Source organism: Schistocerca cancellata, chromosome 8, assembly GCF_023864275.1.
Source record: "Schistocerca cancellata isolate TAMUIC-IGC-003103 chromosome 8, iqSchCanc2.1, whole genome shotgun sequence".
Lineage (NCBI taxonomy): Eukaryota > Metazoa > Arthropoda > Insecta > Orthoptera > Acrididae > Schistocerca > Schistocerca cancellata.
In genome coordinates, this window is record NC_064633.1 from 199,761,996 (window position 1) to 199,782,365 (window position 20,370).

Consider the following 20,370-nt stretch of genomic DNA (forward strand, 5'->3'; position numbering starts at 1 on the left):
GTCTGATTTCTTTACAAATGACTTAATGTGTTAAATATTTTATGTCAGCCCATTGACTGCTGAAAATATTTTATGTTAACCCATTGACTGCTGTGAAAAAGTTAACTTGTCATTCTCTGCCAATCACCAGGTACTGAGGACGTGTTTGAACATGGCCATTGGGCTTGATTCAGAAAAATCAGATTTCTGTTCATATTGTGCATTTTATTTACTAACATTTTGTAACAGTTAACCTGTGCAGTTGTATCTGATTTGCACAAGAGAATAAGGTTGGAAAAATAAATTTCAGTTCTTGGCAAAACAATGCAAAAATAAGAAAACTCATTTAACCCATATGAACTCTGAAAGATTGTTTATTTTTGCGATTTATATACTAGTGTGTATTACTTTAAATTAGATTTTCTGTAAAAGTTGAACCACAATAGATAATAAAGTGAATGAATATCAGAATTACAGTTTAAAGGTACCTTCATGTAGGGGAGGGTAAATTTTTAGAGAAGAAAAGGTATAATATTTTTAAAGGGCTGAATGAAAGTGTTCTCGTGTGGTTGTGGTCAAGATAGAGACAGCATGATGTTTCTGTCTCGACATGGATCACCTCTGGTTTCTTGTTTAAGAGTTCTGTATGCCTGCTGTTTAAAACCAGAACAAATCTCTCTCTCTCTCTCTCTCTCTCTCTCTCTCTGGGATTCAAATATCACTGCCTTCACATTAAAAACTTTGTACTTTTATTCATATGTCATTTTTTAAAGTGGTATTAGCTTCTTCCTTACTTACTTACATACTAATTTAATTATATTGTACATGTCGTTTTGAAATTCCATGCATACAATTATAAATTATTATACTGTAATGACAATATTGTATTAGTAACTTTTGAGCATTGTCACATTGGCATTCTTTACTTCATCTTAAATTTTATCGCCAATTGTGACTGCATATAGATTGTTGATGTTGACCATCATGATAATAGCATGTGGGATAAATCTGATACATGAATGTCAGATAATTTGTTGTTGAATTTGTCATTATTTTGCAGCTCACTCCAGATGATAAAGTTATTTACAAAGAATGGGACAAGGAAATGAAGGAAGCTGTAGAATATGTCAGGAAACTGAATATAATTTCAACAAAGGATAAAGAGAAAGAAGAGCCCGTGGAAGAGAAGGAGAGTGCTCGGGAAAAGGTTTGTAAAACTAAATTATGATATTGTTTGTGTTTCAGAATAGACATGTGAGTGTGTTTTGTATATATTAAAGCTACTGACTGTACATATTACAACTGTTAAAAAGGTAAAAGTTCTTTTTAAATAACATTTTCATTCATACTACAGTTGTTTAGTCCGTCTCCTTCAAAGCACTTCCCTCCTCTACCCACACACTTCTCCAAGCATTGTAAGCTTCTTTTACAATGTCTTTTACTGCCTGTGACATTCTCCTTTATGTTATTGATGGTGTTGAAAAAGGCGTTCTATCAGTACTGATTTTATTTTTTGAAATAGATTGCATGTAGCAAGTTTTGGGAAGAAAGATGACTGATGGAAAACAGTCATCTGATTTTTGGCATAAAAATTGCGAGTTTATAGAGTTGAGTCGACAGTTGCATTGTTATAGTTGCCTTGCACAGCTGTGCTGTCTTTTAGCAAAGTTTCTCGTTCAACCTTTCTAAGGCTGCACAGTGGCGCCAACAGCCGTCATCAGGCAGCATAGCCAGAGGTCACCCGATAACATTAGCTGACAGGGTGATCATAGTGCGTCAAATCCCCTTCATCAGGCACGGTCAGGGAGGTTAGGTTAGAATGTATCCTATTTATGAAGTAGATTATATTTTAACCTCGTAGTGTGTGGTGGACACCAAGGCACCTCTGTACTTGCATACAAGTGCTGCATAGCGGCTTCTACTATTAAAGATATGCTGAATGCATGTAAATGAGCTTTCCTGTCTTGTAAAGAACGTGATGAGTACTATACACTCTGTCCTCAGTTATCAGAATAACCAGACAAGTTTTAAGAGTATATGACATGACGGGCGAAACATTCTGTAACATACTCAAGAAAATTCGTGATCACCTTGAAAAGCAACTTAATAAACACTCTGTTTCGCTGTATTTATTTAAAGTTGTCCAGACGTAAGTCAGTTAACTTTCAATTACTGTCATTTAGCACATGAGTGAAAGACAAGCATAAAGTGTAGCACAATATATTCTGAAAACTTAAAGCACTTAAAAGTGGAAATACACACTATACACCACATTGACATACCACTTCATATTAACAGAATTACTACCCTACTGGCCTAAAATGCCAATAAGAAGTAATGTTAATTTGTAGACAAGTAATGACACTCTACTACAAAAAGATACAGTACAGTAGCTATTATCATGTAAGATACGTCACCCTTTTCACTCGGAACTTTTTTTTTTTTTTTAAAGGTTATAATCTACGCTTAAAATTTCCAATTAACATGTTACCTATTTGAAGATTTGAATAGGCCTGTAATTTCTGTCCATAGATTTCGAACTATATCTCCATTATGATATTTTCATCCTCAGGATGCCACAAACTCACTCTTACCTGGACTAAGTGTATCAGTTTCTCAAGCTCCATATTTTATGTGCGAGAACGTTGGTCGATTTGACGAAAGAAAAGAAACTGATTTGAATTTCACAGGTTGTCATCTGAAATTTGTATGTTTGGGAGATAAGATCGGCTATAGTGTGACCATGCACATGGTGGAATACTGACTTGAAAAGATCAGTCATCTCTGGCCAATGTCGGTTGTCGACAGAATCCACCAATATTGGAGCCACTGTGACTGCAGCCTAACAACACTTGCACAGTAATGACTGCACTTGATTAAAGACTACTTTTGAAACAAAGGAAAAATACATAACATAGTCTTAGATAAATCCATATTTTTTTCCCATTATCACAGAAAAGTCACGTTGAGTAGCTCCAGTTAATGCAAAAATTTCTCCAGTGCTATCATGCTGAGATTGCTTCAGTGTTTGTAATGCTGTTTGTAGCAGCTTTGATAGCACTGCTATATCCACTTTGATATTGTTTCACTCCTCTTCCAAATCTACTCAACTGTTTTCAGTTCCTGAAGTTCTACAATTTATTGCCCCTACATAAAAAAGTAAAAAAAGCAGTTGGGTTTTCAAGGTACATACTATTGTCTGTTTGACTAAATTGTTGTAGTAAGGTGCTGGCAGAGTAGTGGTTCAGTGTGTCACGTAAACTGAGGTCATTATTGAATCGTCTCAGTCCACTATCCGTTGAACCGGTATATCTAACTCCTAGAAACTTATACATTGCAGCAGGGTTTCTAATAATCGTACCCATGATTCCATAGTGTATCAGGACCAAAAAGTTTAAGGAGACAAGGGAATAGTACTAAATCTCAGCAAAGCTGTTGTCAAAGTCTTTAAGTCTAAAATATCACAGCTTCATATTGACAAAACTAGTTCACATGCTGTCCAATTGCTAGTAGGAACCATGTGCCGGTATTGTCACTGAGCTAGATGGTAAGTCTTGTGATTTGTTCATCACACTGTCTGTAATGTGAGTTGAACAGCAGTGATTCCATATTTGTTCCTCTTGAAGCAAACCATCTGTACCATTACCATATGGAAAGTATAACAGTTTTATGGTGTGAATGTCTGGACTGGATATTGATATCTATACTAGTTGGTTTCTTTAATCCTCACTAGGAGATCTTATTGGCTCTCTTCCTAGCTCTTTGAAGTTATCTGCAGCATAGTTTATGCTTTATGTGGCTTACCCTTTTAAGGCTTTCAGTAAACAAAATGTTCAAATGAGCAAATCAATATTGGTAATTCTATTAATTTGCATTTTGTAAAAATGAGATAAGTATTCTGATAAAAGAAAGAAAAGATAATGCCACTGGTCATGCTATTGTTTTTCATTTCATAACAGTGAGACAATTAGTCTGATAAAAGAAGGAAAAGATAATAGCACAGGTAAAAGCTGTCTAATTCCACTTAAAAATGAAACTGAATAGTGCCGTATGGAGCCATGTAGGTCCGTGGAAGACTGCAATTTTGCTAATTTTAAATTCTTTGTAAGTGGTTTTGAACACCGATTAGATGTTCATGGCTTTATATCAGCTTTAATATGGGCTATAACGGTAGAAGATTGGTGAGTATTTAGTAAAGAAATGTAAATTTGACATTTTCTACTTATTTTTATCGAAGCTATTCAGAGTAATGTAATTCATTGTGCAAGTCCACGACTGTCAAACACTTCTGTAACTAAGAAAAGCCGCTGAAACTCCCAATGAATATGCCTTAGTTATTTGTTAATTTTCAGCTCTATTAAAGGAGTAGTCTAACAACTATATACAATTTATTCTTCTCTTAATGTACAGTGACTCTTAACTTGGACTGTGTCTTAACTTTTAAGTAATAAAACGAATGCCATTACAAATAACATCAGTGTTGTTGACATTGTTGGCCAATGGATGTTTCCGTCATTGATATTCCTTGAAGCACTGTGGGCAAAGATGTTTCTTTGCTATATCTGTGATGTTGTCAGGTACAGTACAACTACTTTGATCACTGCACAAAACCCAAAAGAAATAGTTCAGATAGACAAACAAAATGACATACAGTGTGTGATCTAAAGTAACATTGATACCCAGTGATGATAACTTTCATTCACGAGAAGATGAGCCTATCTAACTTCCAGCCAACTTCCCATTAATGTGAAATTTATCGCGCTTGTTCATTTATACACAACTGCAGCATGGGAGTTTCCAATCGGCCAGTTAACTTTAACCAGAATTGTTACTGATAAAATCACAGAAAACCTCAGACGCTATCAAGTTGTTTAAATAACTGGGAAATTTTACGGAAATATTTGGATGTGCTTTCATTCAAATCTGCTTGTTTTGTAGACTATTAAGTTTTCAGTTACTTTATGTTAATTTCTCATTTAATTTTCTCACTGTCAGGTGATGGGCTGTGGCATGCTTATATGATACACATTTCAAAATTAGGCTTGTCAACAATGTAAGCAAGAGATAGATTGGTACTTACCATAAAGATGACATGTTAATTGTCGACAGGCACAAGTAAACGTAGGCATTAGCTTTTGGCCGCAGCCTTCGTGAGGAAAAGAAAAAGGAACACGCAAGCAAGCACACCTAGCGCACACATGGTCGTAATTCCGGGCTGGTCAGACCAGAATGCATTGCTGCTGCCCTCCCACATAATACCGGTAGTTGCATTCTGGTCTGAGCATCTGGAGATGGTAGTCACGTGTATGTGAGGTGTGCTTGCTTGTGTGAATAAAGATGTGTATGTTTCTTTTTCTTTCTCGGACAAAGGCTGTGGGCGAAAGCTAATGTGTAAGTGTATTCTAATTTTTATATTTACTCCTGGAGTAGAATGTAGACTGCCAATTATATTGTTTCTTGACTTCACAGTTAACCTTGGTAATTTTTATACAGTTTGAAGAAATCATGAAGAGTTTACTGCTCTTAGTTCTGATGTATACAAACAACTGTTTTATTTGATTTGATTTGATTTTTTTTATTTGCAAGAAATTTGTATTCCTTCTTATTAGCTTTTTGCAGTGCTATGTGGATGTATCCGTGATTGGAAATGCTACATAACAGTACTGCAGAGTATGAATAAAAAAGAAATCTATGTTAAAGTCAGCACATAGCAAATTATTAGGGTACTTTGAGACGTAGAGTCTAGTTTTGAAATGAATATTGTGTCAGGGTCTGCTTTCTAATTTTGCATCCTTTATCTGGACAGGATACGATAAAACAGTGCCCTAAAAGGCAATAACTCCTTTTTTCCCTCAGAACAGCACGCAGCACTGCTGCACGTGATCACATGACGCCCCTGTACACACGAAATTCCGAACAGAAATGCCGCGAAAAGTGTATCAGCAGAGCAAACACCAACCATGGGCTTTCTACATTGTAGCTGTGCATGCACAGTAACGCCTGTCTTCGGCACTCTCTGACACCTGCTCTAATGAATCTATTTCTGACTGGTCATGGGAAAATATTGCAAGTGGTGGTTTGAGAAGCATTACTTTTAAAGTAAATTTCCTTTTACATAAAAGGAATTATGTTATGTGTGAGAATGTGGGATGAATTTCTTAAATCACAAAGCATTTGATTCTCGTTCGGAACTTAATACTTTGAGAACCAGCAACTTAAAAAAAAAAAAAAATTGCACTATACTAAATGTATATTATTTTAAACCATAAAATTTTCCTATTTTTGTGTTCACATTGCTTAACAGTGATGTTGCTATTGGCTGATAATATCATGTGTCCTATGCTCTGAATGTCTGCTATTATTTGCTGGTGAGATAATGATGTGGCAGGAACGAAGATTGGCTGACAGAAGCACATCACACTCTTGATTTCAGAAACTAACATGCTGTGTTTGATGGAATTGGTGGAATTCGTATCTATACCTCTGTAAAATAAAAATTTGCTATGTGGATGTGCATCAAAGAGCACCCCCCCCCCTTTTTCTTTTTTTTTGCCGGATTTTGTTTCCAAGAAAAATTTGCTATGTGGATGTGCATCAAAGAGCTTCCCCCCCCCCCCCCCCTTTTCTTTTTTTTTGCCGGATTTTGTTTCCTAAAGTGTTGGAGTGCATTTTCACCCAGGAAAATATCTATTTTCACCTGGGAAAATGTGTCTCTTCACTCAGCAAAAAGGGTATTTTTAACTGGGAAATCTGGGAAAAATCCAGAACTTTTGTTTCCTTGTCTGCTTATACACCCTGTCTTTAGATGATGAAGCGATTGACAGAATGTATGATGACGAGATAAAGAAAAGTATTCAGATAATTAAAGGAGTTGAAAATTTAATTGTGATAAATGAGTGGAATTTGGTAGTAGAAAAAGGGAGAGATGGAAACATAATACGAGAACATGGATTAGAGGAAAGGAATGAAACAGAAAGCTGCCTGGTAAAATTTTGCACAAAATGTAATTGAATAATAGACAATACTTGGTTTAAGAGATGTGTAACAGGGTTATATATATACGGTATTTACTCGAATCTAAGCCGCACCTGAAAAATGAGACTCGAAATCCAGGAAAATGCAAAGCTGTCTAAGCACGTGTAACTAGGGGGAAAATATCGAACGTCGACAGAAGTGAATCGAGCGTAGTGTAGTGCCTTCGAATTAAATCGGTGATGCTGGGGGAATCAGGTTAGGAATTGAGACACTAAAAGTACAGTGAAACCTCTTTATAACGTTCCTCCATATAATGTTTTCCTCTGTATTACATCCCTTTTTTTTGTTCCCGACTAAAAGCCCATGTAAACAATGTTAAATTTTCCTCTTTACTGAGTTTCCTCTATATTACAATTTCCTCCATGTAACACTCATATTTTTGGAACCCTGGTCAATTATTTACCTCTTTATAACGTTTAAGTGACTGGATGTAAACACATAGTTTTCCGTTCTGTGGGTTCACAATTTGCACCGGCTCAGAAAGATCGCGCTCAGCGTGTTTCATATGTCAGTGGCAGAATCCGGTCACATGACATGTGACACACATTCTGCTTGTGATCTTTTTGATGCCATTTCAGTCGATGCTTTGTATTCATAGCATGTTGTGTGAGCTGAGCAGCAAACAGTTTGTGTGTCTAGTGAGAGTGTGTCTTCAATATAACTTGGACATGAGCAAAAAGTGGAAGAACATTTTCTCTGGAAGAGAAGTTTTCTGTTATTAGAAAAGTGGAGATATCTCCTGGTGTGAGTCATGTGGAGCTAGCGAAGCAATTTGAACTGGCCCCCCTTAACACTCAACACTATTATGAAAAACAGATCGTCGATAATGGAAGGGTTTGAGAATTATGGAAGTTCGAAACGTATGCATGTGAAACCATCGACTTACGACGAAATGGAGGAAGTTTTATTAATTTGATTTCAGCAAGCACGCGATGCAAACATTCCTATAAACTGCACTATTGTGAAGGAGAAGGTGCTTCAAATATCACTGCAGTTAGGAATGGAAAATTTTAAGGCGTCCAATGGATGGATTGATAAATTTTGACAGCATCATGGTGTTGTATACAAAGCGAAATGAGGAGAAAGTAAAAGTGTGGACGAACCAACTGTAACTGAGTGGATGCAGACTCACCCTAATCTGATACACGGCTACAAACTGTGTGACATTTATAACACTGACGAAACCGGCATGTTTTTCAATTTAATGCTGGATAGGACATTTACTTTTCGTGGGGAAAATTGCCATGGCGGTAAGAAGAGCAAGAAACGTCTTACCGTCTTGTTGTGTACAACGCCGATGGCAGTGGAAAACTGAAACCTTTGGTTATCAGGAAGCCAAAAAATCTGAGGTGCTTCAAAAACATTTCCACGTTTCCGTGCAAATATACAAACAATGCCAAGGCGTGGATGACGAGTGATATATTTTTACATTTTCTCAGAGAATTTGACCTCAAAATTGGGACTGCTGCAAGAAAAGTGCTGCTGTTTTATAGATGTGCGCCACATCCACCAGACGTATCCTTTCCGAGAAACGTGAAAGTAATTTTCCTGCCACCCAACTGCACCGGCCACCTGCAACCTTTGGACTTGGGAATAATACACCCCTTAAGGTTAAATATAGCCCTTGTATAAAAGGCCTTGAATTTGATGGACCAAAGAAAACTGGGAAGTCAGCAGAGCTCACAACTGAAGCTGAATATTTTACAGGCAATGAATTTAATTATGTACTCGTGGAGGGAAGTCAGTGCTGAAACTATTAAAAACTGTTTCACAAAAGCGGATTCTGTGAGAATGAGATGGCAGCTCCTGTGGAAGATGTTGCAAGTGATTTGCAAGAGTTTCAGGAATTAATAGGCAGGGTTTCTGTCACTTTTGAGGACTTTGTGGCTGTGGATGACAACGTGGCAACCACAGGAGTACAAAGTATTGAGGAAGTGACTGCAGAGAGAAGCTTGGAGAATAATATTGGTAGTGAAAGTGACAGTGACAAGAAAGATGACCCTGTGCCCTCATATACTAAGGCAGCTGAAGCCTTTGAAACATTCAGGAGATATGATGGCCCATAGACTTGAGGACAGAACGAGCAATAAATAATTGCCATACAGTCAAGGAGAAATAGAAAACAAACATGCTTGCTTGAATATTTTAAAAAATCATAGTTATGTGATTTTCAGATTGCATAGGTTCCTAGAGTTTTCTGCAAATTTAAGTTCCATTTCATAATTTAATTATTAAAGTAATTTTTTTGTAACTAATTCTTTTTTAATCTGTATCACTTACTGTGTTTTTGTGTAATATGTGCAGTATATCATAAACAAAATTTGGCTCATATTCTGTAATTGGGTCAACTGAAGAATGGGATACCACCTGTCAGCTTTGGACAATGATTTCATATCTTAAGAATCTGTTATAACTTTCTACAGCACAAACTGATCCATTTACTTTCACCCATCCACCAACCAGTTCCCATGTTTTAATTACAGAAAACTAATCATTTAATACATTGATCATTTGCAATGAATATCATATTACGGTATTGTGAAAATTTAAAATGTCATCTATGGCACCATTTGTCCAAGCTGATTAGTGGTATCCCTATCTTCAGTAATGTCCTATAATTATTATTTAGAAGCATTCCTCTTTATAGTGTTTTCCCCTATATAGTGTTCAGAATTTGTGGTCCCTTGAAAAACGTTATATAGAAGTTTCACTGTAGTAGATCAGTTCTGCTGTTTGGACAGCAAAATAACTGTGTCCAAAGTAGAGAGGATGTTGTTGTTGTTGTGGTCTTCAGTTCTGAGACTGGTTTGATGCAGCTCTCCATGCTACTCTATCCTGTGCAAGCTTCTTCATCCCCCAGTACGTACTGCAGCCTACATCCTTCTGAATCTGTTCAGTGTATTCATCTCTTGGTCTCCCTCTATGATTTTTACCCTCCACGCTGCCCTCCAATACTAAATTGGTGATCCCTTGATGCCTCAGAACATGTCCTGCCAACCAATCCCTTCTTCTAGTCAAGTTGTGCCACCAATTTCTCTTCACCTCAATTCTATTAAATACCTCGTCATTAGTTATGTGAGCTACCCATATAATCTTCTGCATTCTTCTGTAGCACCACATTTCGAATGCTTCTATTCTCTTCTTCTCTAGACTAATTATCGTCCACATTTCACTTCTATACATGGCTACACTCCATACAAATACTTTCAAAACGACTTCCTGACACTTAAATCTGTATTCGATGTTAACAAATTTCTCTTCTTCAGAAACGCTTTCCTTGCCATTGCCAGTCTACATTTTATATCCTCTCTACTTCAACCATCATCAGTTTTTTTGCTCCCCAAATAGCAAAACTCCTTTACTACTGTAAGTGTCTCATTTCCTAATCTAATTCCCTCAGCATCACCCGACTTCATTCGACTACATTCCATTATCCTCGTTTTACTGTTGTTGATGTTCACCTTATATCCTCCTTTCAAGACACTGTCTATTCCGTTCAACTGCTCTTCGAAGTCCTTTGCTGTCTGTGACAGAATTACAACGTCATCGGCGAACCTCAAAGTTTTTATTTCTTCTCCATGGATTTTAATACCTACTCCAAATTTTTCTTTTGTTTCCTTTACTGCTTGCTCAATATACAGATTGAATAACATCGGGGATAGGCTACAACCCTGTCTCACTCCCTTCCCAACCACTGCTCCCCTTTCACGCCCCTCGACTCTTATAGCTGCCATCTGGTTTCTGTACAAATTGTAAATAGCCTTTCGCTCCCTGTATTTTACCCCTGCCACCTTCAGAATTTGAAAGAGAGTATTCCAGTCAACATTGTCAAAAGCTTTCTCTAAGTCTACAAATGCTAGAAATGTAGGTTTGCCTTTCCTTAAGCTTTCTTCTAAAATAAGTCATAAGGTCAGTATTGCCTCACGTGTTCCAACATTTCTACGGAATCCAAACTGATCTTCCCTGAGGTCGGCTTCTACCAGTTTTTCCATTCATCTGTAAAGAATTCGCGTTTGTATTTTGAAGCTGTGACTTATTAAACTGATATTTCAGTAATTTTCACATCTGTCAACACTGCTTTCTTTGGGATTCGAATTATTATATTCTTCTAGAAGTCTGAGGGTATTTTGCCTGATGTAGGTAGCAGTATTATTCAGAAATGAAGAAGCATGCACGGATTAGATTATTGTGGAGGGCTGTATCATAACAATCTGCAGACTGAATATCACAGTGACAACAAACTTCTTGTTACCAGCCACCAGGCACTGATCAGTCAAAACATTATGAGAGCTTCATAATAAAGTGTTGATCCACCTTTGGAAAGAATTCAGCAGCGATTCTGTGTGGGATGGATACGGCAAGTCCTCGGTTGGTTTCTGGGGGTATGTGGCCAGACGTCTGTACACAGGTCTCGCTCGACCCTGAAATACGTGCCGGTGCTATGTGGTCGTGAAGCTGGTGCCCAGTAGTGTTCCAGATGTGTTCCATCAAGTGAAATTGATGGCCAAGACATGAACATGAATTCACTATCATGCTTCTCAAACCTCTGTTCCATTATTTTGTCCTTGTGACACTGCCAGTTATGTTGCTGGAATGTCCCATCGCCATCAGGAAAGATGTGAAGGATGAGTGGATACAGTGGGTCAGCAATAATGTTCACATAATCCGCAGTGCCTACGACACAGTGCTTCATTGGAGGTCCAGATAGATGTCCCCTGCATCATCTTACTGCCCCCACAACTCTGTGTGCACGGCACAGTGCTCGTTTTGAACAGCTGTTTGCCTAGCTGCGACAGCATAGCCGGACGTGATCGTGAAGCTGGCGTTGATCCTTATTCAAATCTTGATGATCCTATGCTAGCTGTAACCGTAATTGATGTTGTTGGTCAATATGGGAACACATGGGGGTTGTGTGCTATGGAGCTCACGAGTGTACACTGAATGGTGTGCTCTGAAATACTTGTGGCTGCAGCACCATTCTGCTCCGCCATCAGATCTGGCAAGATTATTTGCAGAATGGACAAGCCTGCAACCTCCACAGGACGTGTTGAGGTGGGGGCATCCACACATTGTCACGTACTTATGGATTCTTTACCCTTCAGTTGCTTTCCATTGATCAAGGCAGTATCACGTGAACAGCCAGCCAGCTTCCCCATATCCGAGGTAGTCATTCCAGGGTGTTGAGCCATTTCGTTCTGTCCGTTGTGAAGGTCACTTACGTCGATGGATTTCCTCTTCACCAATCCTTATCAGCACTAGAATGATTTCCCGTTTGTGTCTGCTCGTGTGTGTGTGTGTGTGTGTGTGTGTGTGAGTGTGTGTGGGCGCTGTAGTTATATTTAAGAATGGAAAAACATTACTAAAAATATTTTACTGCTGTTAATTTACATTACAAACCACCCTTTGCTTACAAAGACATCTACCACAAGCAGTGTCTTTTATTTTGTGGACTTTTATGACCGTCTGTAAATTTCATTGAAATTCCGCATTTGCAGACATCTCACATTTATATTGATTACAATGCTTTGACTACACTTAGAGATAGCAGAAAACATGGATTTTTTTTTACAGAAACTTCCATGTTTTTTAGTGTGACAATTTTTTTTTTTGATAGGCTGCTAAAACTTACATTTTAATTTTTTCCTATCATCCACATAGCTTACCTTTGATATCCACAATATTCTATGTATAGAAATATTATGTATTCAGTGAAACTCATTGAATTATTTCAATTTTTGTAGTATGCAGCAAACCAGAAGTTTGGTCTTTGTGAGGCATTATTGACTGTCGGTGACTGGACTCACGCAGAGCAGTTAACACGAAAACTTCCAGAACATTGTGCAATGGATCAACCACCTGTTGCGCGGGCTCTGTGTCAGCTCATACATGTTCTCATAGAACCAGTTTATCGTATGTGAGTATTCTTTACGCTGCACGTTTAGACTACTATGGAAGCAGCTTGTTTTATTTTGCAACAACGTAGTGAATCCACTCATCTGGTATATAATACAGTACACTAATTTTTTGTTAAATGTCTCTTGAAGGTTTCCTTATATTGTGTGAAGGAGTATAGTAGAATTCCATAAAATATTCAGCCAGTATTGAATCTAAATTGTAAGCAGCGTGACACCAAGTGAAACACTGAAATTATTTGGTACATTTGTGGGTTTAATTTTTTACGGAATCAGCGGAAGGCCTAAAATTAACTGTTCATCTGATAGTTACGTTGAGTGGTGGACTGCCACATAAATAAGATCCAACGATTGCCATGCTTTCAGACAATGCTCCTCCTCAGAGCTAACAAAACACACACACACACACACACACACACACACACACACACACACAGAGGTTAATTCATTTGTTTTACACAGAATGCATTTGCTGTTATTTCATCTGGTGTTTACATTTGGGATGGCCCACTGCTCCGACTTAGACAGATGATTAATGGAGCGTATACAGTGCTCCCGCAAAGGTACTTTACATGCCAAGTTACTGCCATAACCATTCCATCTTGAAGACACGCATTCTCTCTTGCCCTTGTTTTCCGTATGTTCATAGAACAGTGAAACCATGCAATAGCTGCCCTCTCTTAAATAATACTTCATTTTATTATTTTTTCTTTCTCAGTTTTTCGATAAGGAATTTGTAGAGATCGGCATCTCTCTCCTGGAGTGATTTTTTAACATCAGAGTGTTTGTTGAAATGTAATAATACAGAACCAACAGCCATCATGTTGATATTGTTTGTTAGGCAACCAGTTTTGACGTTCCAATGGTGTAATCTTCAGGCCAGTCTCATGAATAACACCAAGGGCCACTCAAACATGTATAAGACAAGGCACCAATATTTCTATTTCATTCCTTAGATATCCAAACTTCATGAGCACACATTCGTGAATATCAGTGTATACTGCCAAATGGGGTTGGCCCCTCAACATGAAGCAGTTGAAGGAATGGGGAATGACAGTGTGTGTCAATCAGTGAGCAGTTACTTTTCTCTGTGATTGTATTCTTCATTACAAAATGGCCTGGAGACAATATTTTGATGACTTCACAAGTGGAAGAATCACCAGGAAACTGGAAGGAGGACAAAGTGCGACAAGTGTAGCCCAGGAGACCGATATTGCTCACAGCATTGTTTCATAACATTGGGAGCCCCAAACCACAGGCACTGCTACAGGAAGGATAAGAGATGGCTAGCTGCAGTCAACTACAACAGAAGATGACTCCTACATTGTACAACAGGCTAGAAGGGACCCACATGAAACAGTAGATGCAATTGTAACCACATTTAACAGAAATGCAGGGCACTCAATCTCACGTACCACACTAGCACAGCAACTGCATTGGGGTGATGGCTTTGCCTGATGATCAGTACATTGTGTTCTCTTGACACCAGCACATTGGCAGCACCGTTTTTAATGGTGCCAAGAGCAGGGAGACTGGACCAACGTGGAGTGGGGTTGCCTATTCTTCTTGGATGAAAGCAGATAAAGTCTGAATAGTCACTAGTTAAAACTTCCAGACTGAGAGACCATGGTCAATCTGTGAAACTTCTTCATCCCCTTCTTCTTTGACCACGGCCTCTCAGCCCGGAAGTTTGAACTAATGAAGACGCCGGCCGTGAAAGCCTACACGTTATGATTAGTGTGAATTGTGATTCTGGATGTACCCTCAAATGGCAAGAAGTGATAACACAAAATGCACCCCAAGAAGATTGTCAAGCGTGATCGTTTTGATGGTCCTAGTGTTACGATTTGCGTAGGCATAATGTTGCATGGGCGTACTGACCTCCAAATTTTTGAATATGGTACACTCTCTGGTTGTTTTTCTGTACTCCTACCCCAAGTGCACGTTTTCAGGGGCGCATACAGCCCTGACTTCATTTTGATGAAAGACAATGCACGACTGCATCAAACACAGCAAGTATGGGAGCTCTCCAAACAAGGGAACATTTGGCGAATGGACTGGCCTGCTTGTTCTCCCGACTTAAATCTTATCGAGCATGTGTGGGGTGCATTGGGGAGATGTATTGCAGCACGTCCACCTGCTCTAACAACCATCCAGCAGTTGAAACCGCGCTAGTTGAAGAATGGAATGCCTTACCACAAGAGCTCCTTAAAAATCTTGTGGCCAGCATGGGAGCACATTGCAAAGCATTGTTGTCCATGGTGAGCAGACATCCTATTAGGCACCATCTCCTGACATCCACGGGATCATACAGAATTGCAGTGACTTCAGTGTAATTATTGTCTTTGAATAAAAGTGTTATTTCTGCTTGTCTCACTGAGTAGTTATTTCATTTACCCTCTGCACTATACTATAATGGTTCTTTCTACATATGGTCCAAATTTCATTGAGCTGTTGTTACTTTTTACTGACACAGCATGCAGAAGTTAAATTTCATCCTTAAGTTTTGCCCATAAGTGCATTATTGTCTGGACTGGAGGGGCGTGTACATCTATTTGATGGGCAGGTGTCTTGACAGGATTTATAAATGATTTGCACTTGTAAACACCATACTCATGTAACCCTTTAATTTTATTGGGTGGGGGGGGGGTGATAAGGTAACTTCAGTATCCCCAGACTTATCTCAGAGGAGGAGGAAAGTGGAAAAGTAACAAAGACTAAGAAACTTAGTGCCTGCTCTGGGCAGTAACTCAAGACAGAAGAGAGCTTCGTTTTGTGGAGACTGTCCAGAGGTTTCTTTGGCTCACAAGCCAGGTGACTCTTATGACATTGATTCGGTGGCAGGGTCACTTTGCTGATGACAGTTCAGTCTCATTCTGACATGAAACAGTTGGTTGTGTTTGTATTGGTGAAAAGGCTTTGGATGAAAGTGGCCTTTCCATAAAATTTAAATAATAAAAATTTCTCATGTTTGGAGGCTGGGGTCATACTGTCGATCCGACACCTCTCCGTGTAACGATCCAACACAGGTGAATTCAACAATCTCAGTGGGGCTTAGAGCATGGGGGTAATAAATTTTACTTTCATTTAACAATTCATATCTTGAACTGTGATTATAATTATCACGTTACTGTGTGGTGACTGCAGTTGGTGCCGCAGAATGGTGGTGATGTGGTGTTAACAAGGGTGGCAGAAACTCATGTCAGAGACAGTTTTAAGGAGTACAAGCTACTGAAACATGTGGATGATACGAGAATTATAGCGTTATAATTGTATTTAATTTATTAAAGAACAGTTGCAAAACCAAAAATATGTTAATGTATGGTGGGAACCAAATCAACTACTTGATTAAGTCTTTCGAAGTATCAGTTTTCACCTCAGTGCAGTCCACTGAATCTCAGAAAAAACAGGTGATCAACTGGAGAAGCCGAAGATGTTCAACTCCATAACTTGCGTTTGGAAGTATAAAGTTACGCTCTGTATCAGAATAACAAAAAGGACAGAAGTCACTGAAGGAACAGTTATGTTAACTAATATAACATGCTTGTGAAATGCCACAATATAGGTGGCAGCTCAGTGTAATGTTATTTGCTGTGTCTTTGTGCCATCAAGTGATTCAAGAGCTGGAGAAATTCGGTGTGAGTGCCTGGTAGAACTGGCAAGTCAGGGAGCGTGCTCAGAGAGAACTCACATTCAAGAATAAATGAAAGCAATGGTTCAGTAGTGGCAATGAAAGTCTCTTTCAGTTGTATGGGGAACTGAAAACAAAATCTGAGGATATCACAATGGGTTGCTTTGAATGGAACTCGACTGTTATTTAGCATTGCTTAGTATATGTGTGCAGAGCGAAACTCTGATTGTGATGTGGATGTGAAACCAGAGTGTCATGTGGAACAGCATATAACCAGCTGGTTCTTATGTGGTAGACCAAAGTTTTGTTATTTTGACTAGCAGGTGGGAACACAGGGCTTGTTTAATTTCTGCTAGTAATACACAGATTTTGTAAAGGGCGGTGTTATGTGTATAGTTAAATTGATACAAATATAGTATGAGCTATACTAGCAGTCCTGTAATTTTCCAGCAGCATGTGTCTGTCGATCATGGCTGACAGTAGGATAGTCCTTTGTTTACCAGGCTTTGTACTTGCAAGTGTATTTGCTGGGAATAGGAAAAGTGTGAAGCCTATATCCATCCAGTCCACAATTCAGACAAGATACGGGTATTTACAAGTGAAGAATAAGTTAAGGGTAATCTTGAGTTAACTTCACAGTAATGCAGTTAATACATGTTATAAAGCTGGAAGGGAGGAGATATATCATATGAAGAGGAGGTCATAGTTTTGTTGAAATATTCAAAAAGGTACGAAGCAAGGATTTGGAAACTAACATGCTGTGTTTGATGGAATTCGAATTTATACTTTCCTAATACGAAAATATACAGCATATGTATGTTGCTGCACATGAAAGATCTTTCGCAAACTTTTTTTGTGCCCCCCCCCCCCCCCCCCCCCTAAAGTGCTGGAAAGTTCTACGCTGGTTTTATAAAACGTTAACCATTCAAAGGATTGATAAGCTTTACAGTTCTGAGGGAAACTCTACTGTCACAAAACACGGAAAAAGTGTATTTTCACCCATTTTATTCAGGTTTGAAGCTCTTCTTTTCATTCTTCCATGTTTGTGATTTAAAAACTGGGTTGTTTTGGAAATCAGCCTTATGCAAACACGATTAGTTTATTTTTATATTTACCCAGATAAATAAGGCTGATTTCCAAAACAACCCAGTATTTTTATCCAGGAAAAAGTGTATTTTTTAATGGGGTATCCAGGAAAAATTTGAGAATTTTTTACCTTTGTCCACGTATACACCCTGCCTATAATATTGCTTTCTACTTTTTCGTTACTATTTTTGCTTATTTTCCCATGTTATTTCCGATGTCTTGTATCTCGTCCTACCAACCCCTCCCCACCACCCACTCCTCCTCCTCCTCGCCCTCCTCGCTTTTCCAGTTCGCATCTACTAAATTCATCTAATCTTTTCACATCTGCCGTCCTCCTTCTTCACATTTATCCACCCACAGACCTGCAAAACACATTAAAAAATTGTTTATTTATTTATTTTGATCTCATTGTGCTTACGTGCCAATTTCAGTTGGGTTTTGCCTTTTGCTATTGGCCTATTCCATCACATTTTATCTTGTTTCCTCTTACTTCATCTGTTTCATCCTTTTCATAATTTGCCCACTTTTTGGACATATTTCGGTGTTACTTACATATTTTTGTGTGTTTTTCCCACCACCATGGATCCTTGCTCCTTCCATCAGAAAAATTTCCATATCCCTAGCCAAAACCCTCTCTCACATACTGTTCCTGCGTTGTTGCTTTGCTGAAGGAATCACCCCAAATTTCCTTACCATCAAATTGCCCATCTCTGGCTGCAACCTTTCCTTCCACAGTGACCTTCATTTGTTCAGATTGTGCCAACCCTTAACCCTCACCAACATACTCGTGCAAAACCATATCAATCAGGCCCAAACGTCCTTGCAATATCTCATATACACTTACAAAATTCTCCTGCTATGCGATCCCAAATCACACAGTGAAACTTTTTCCCTCCAGGAACTAGAGCAACATTCACAACACCACATCAAAAAAGTTTCAACCCCGTACACACTTCCTACTCCCACTTTGGACTACCACTATCCACCATCTCTACAACAATCTCCAAAGCTCCCCCACATCCCATCGTAGCTGACAAACCCTGCCTCGCAGACCTACGACATTTACCTTATCCTCAAAAACTCACTCTCACCACCATACAGAATCCAGAACCCGAACAGACCTGAAACACAGTCATGAACCGTTCCACCAAAAGCCTTATCCCCGGAGAAGTATCAGTCCTTTCCAAAGGCACCATCTTTTGTTCCATTCCCAGATTCAGCCATGCAGGGCTTGTTAAGGATCTTCTCTCCTTCTCCCGGTCCCTCTAGTGGAAATACTTTCTCACTACCAACTCTACAAATCACACTCAACCAGAGACCAGTGTTGAACTCTGCCTGACTCAGTTCACTCCTCCATCCAGTTGTGATCCACCACCTCTGCCCCAAATCACCCCTATTAAATTTCCAGAATTTCTTAAGCTTGAACCTTCCTCATAACCATTGCCCAAATCCCTCAACATTCAAACCAACCTAACTGATCTCGATCTTATATTCGTACCTCCTGCAAAGGCTCCGCCCCTGTTCTTTTGAATTGTAAGGATTACTGGGCAGAAGGACTCTGCCAGCTGTCAGATTCATCATCTACAAACCCTGCCACAGTGACCCTATTCCAGAAATCCAGCAGGATCTCCAGTCTGTCCTCAAACCCTTTGGCCCATTCGAGCACTTCTCTCCGGAGTCCATCTGTCTCCTCACCCTACCGCTATTCAGAGGTATCTAAATTTCTGACTCTCATGAATGCAAGACTAAATGTTGGATCAAGTATACAAGGTGTCTTCTCTTGTTGTAAATTTGTGACAAATAAACTACCTCGATTATTTCACTAAAATGCTGTGTGAATATAACATAAGAAATATACTCAGATAGCACTTCTGCCATTGAGGGGAATTCCAAAAGCAGCTAAGTAAAAGCCAAGGCAAGTGACGACAACAATCTTGTATCATTTCACATGCAGTAGATAAACGAATTTGTGTGGACCCTGCGGTGACCAGGCTTAACACTAGTTAGTCCTGTAAAACAGCAAGTGTCATTATGTCACGCGACTTCCTACTTAAACACTACTGTCAACCTCTTCCATAAACTTATAAAATAATATTAGGAATTTTGTTGGGTCAAGCAAAATATTACATGAAAATCAAACAGAGGTAAAAATCAGTGCATTTAATTCATGTAAAATACAGAAGTTGCAATAAATTTGAACATACGGAAATAAAACCTTATCATTGGGACATAAAATAAATGGAGAGCAGACAAGGCTGATTGGGTAACAGTCAAAGTGCTTCAGGAATCAATTTCGTAGTATTCTCATTTGCTGCACAGGCAATGGAGTTTTTTTAAGAACTGTTGTGACGACAACAAAGAATCAATAAAAATTGATGATACGACAAATATTAGCCTTGAAGAACCCCAAGAAAGGTTCTGAGTTTGTGACAGTACAACAGAAACAAAACTCGTGGACATAGAAAGATTCAGGTGAGCGCCGAAAATTGATGTGACAAATAGCTCACTGGAAATCAAAGAAACTTGTACAAACACTTAATTTTTGTATCACCCTTCGGGATCTAGGTCAAAGACTTCCAAGGTGCCATCTTCCTTAGGCAAGGTGTAGATGTCCACTATAGGCAACTACCCACATTCTAGACTGTCATCCAGAGCTGAATGAAGTGCAGGTCCACGGTCTGCCTGATTGATACTAAGGAAGCTTAAGCATTTGTAAAGTGGATGTTG

General features: G+C 38.9%; 1 protein-coding gene across 1 annotated transcript in view; it reads left to right on the forward strand.

Moving 5' to 3' along the window:
* The window catches only part of LOC126094939 (THO complex subunit 2), a 313,848-nt gene that overhangs the window by 82,725 nt on the left and 210,753 nt on the right, over nt 1-20,370 (forward strand). Inside the window, 2 exon segments of the mRNA XM_049909587.1 lie at nt 1,040-1,186; nt 12,756-12,928. Of these exon segments, the coding sequence (XP_049765544.1) occupies nt 1,040-1,186; nt 12,756-12,928 (320 nt within the window).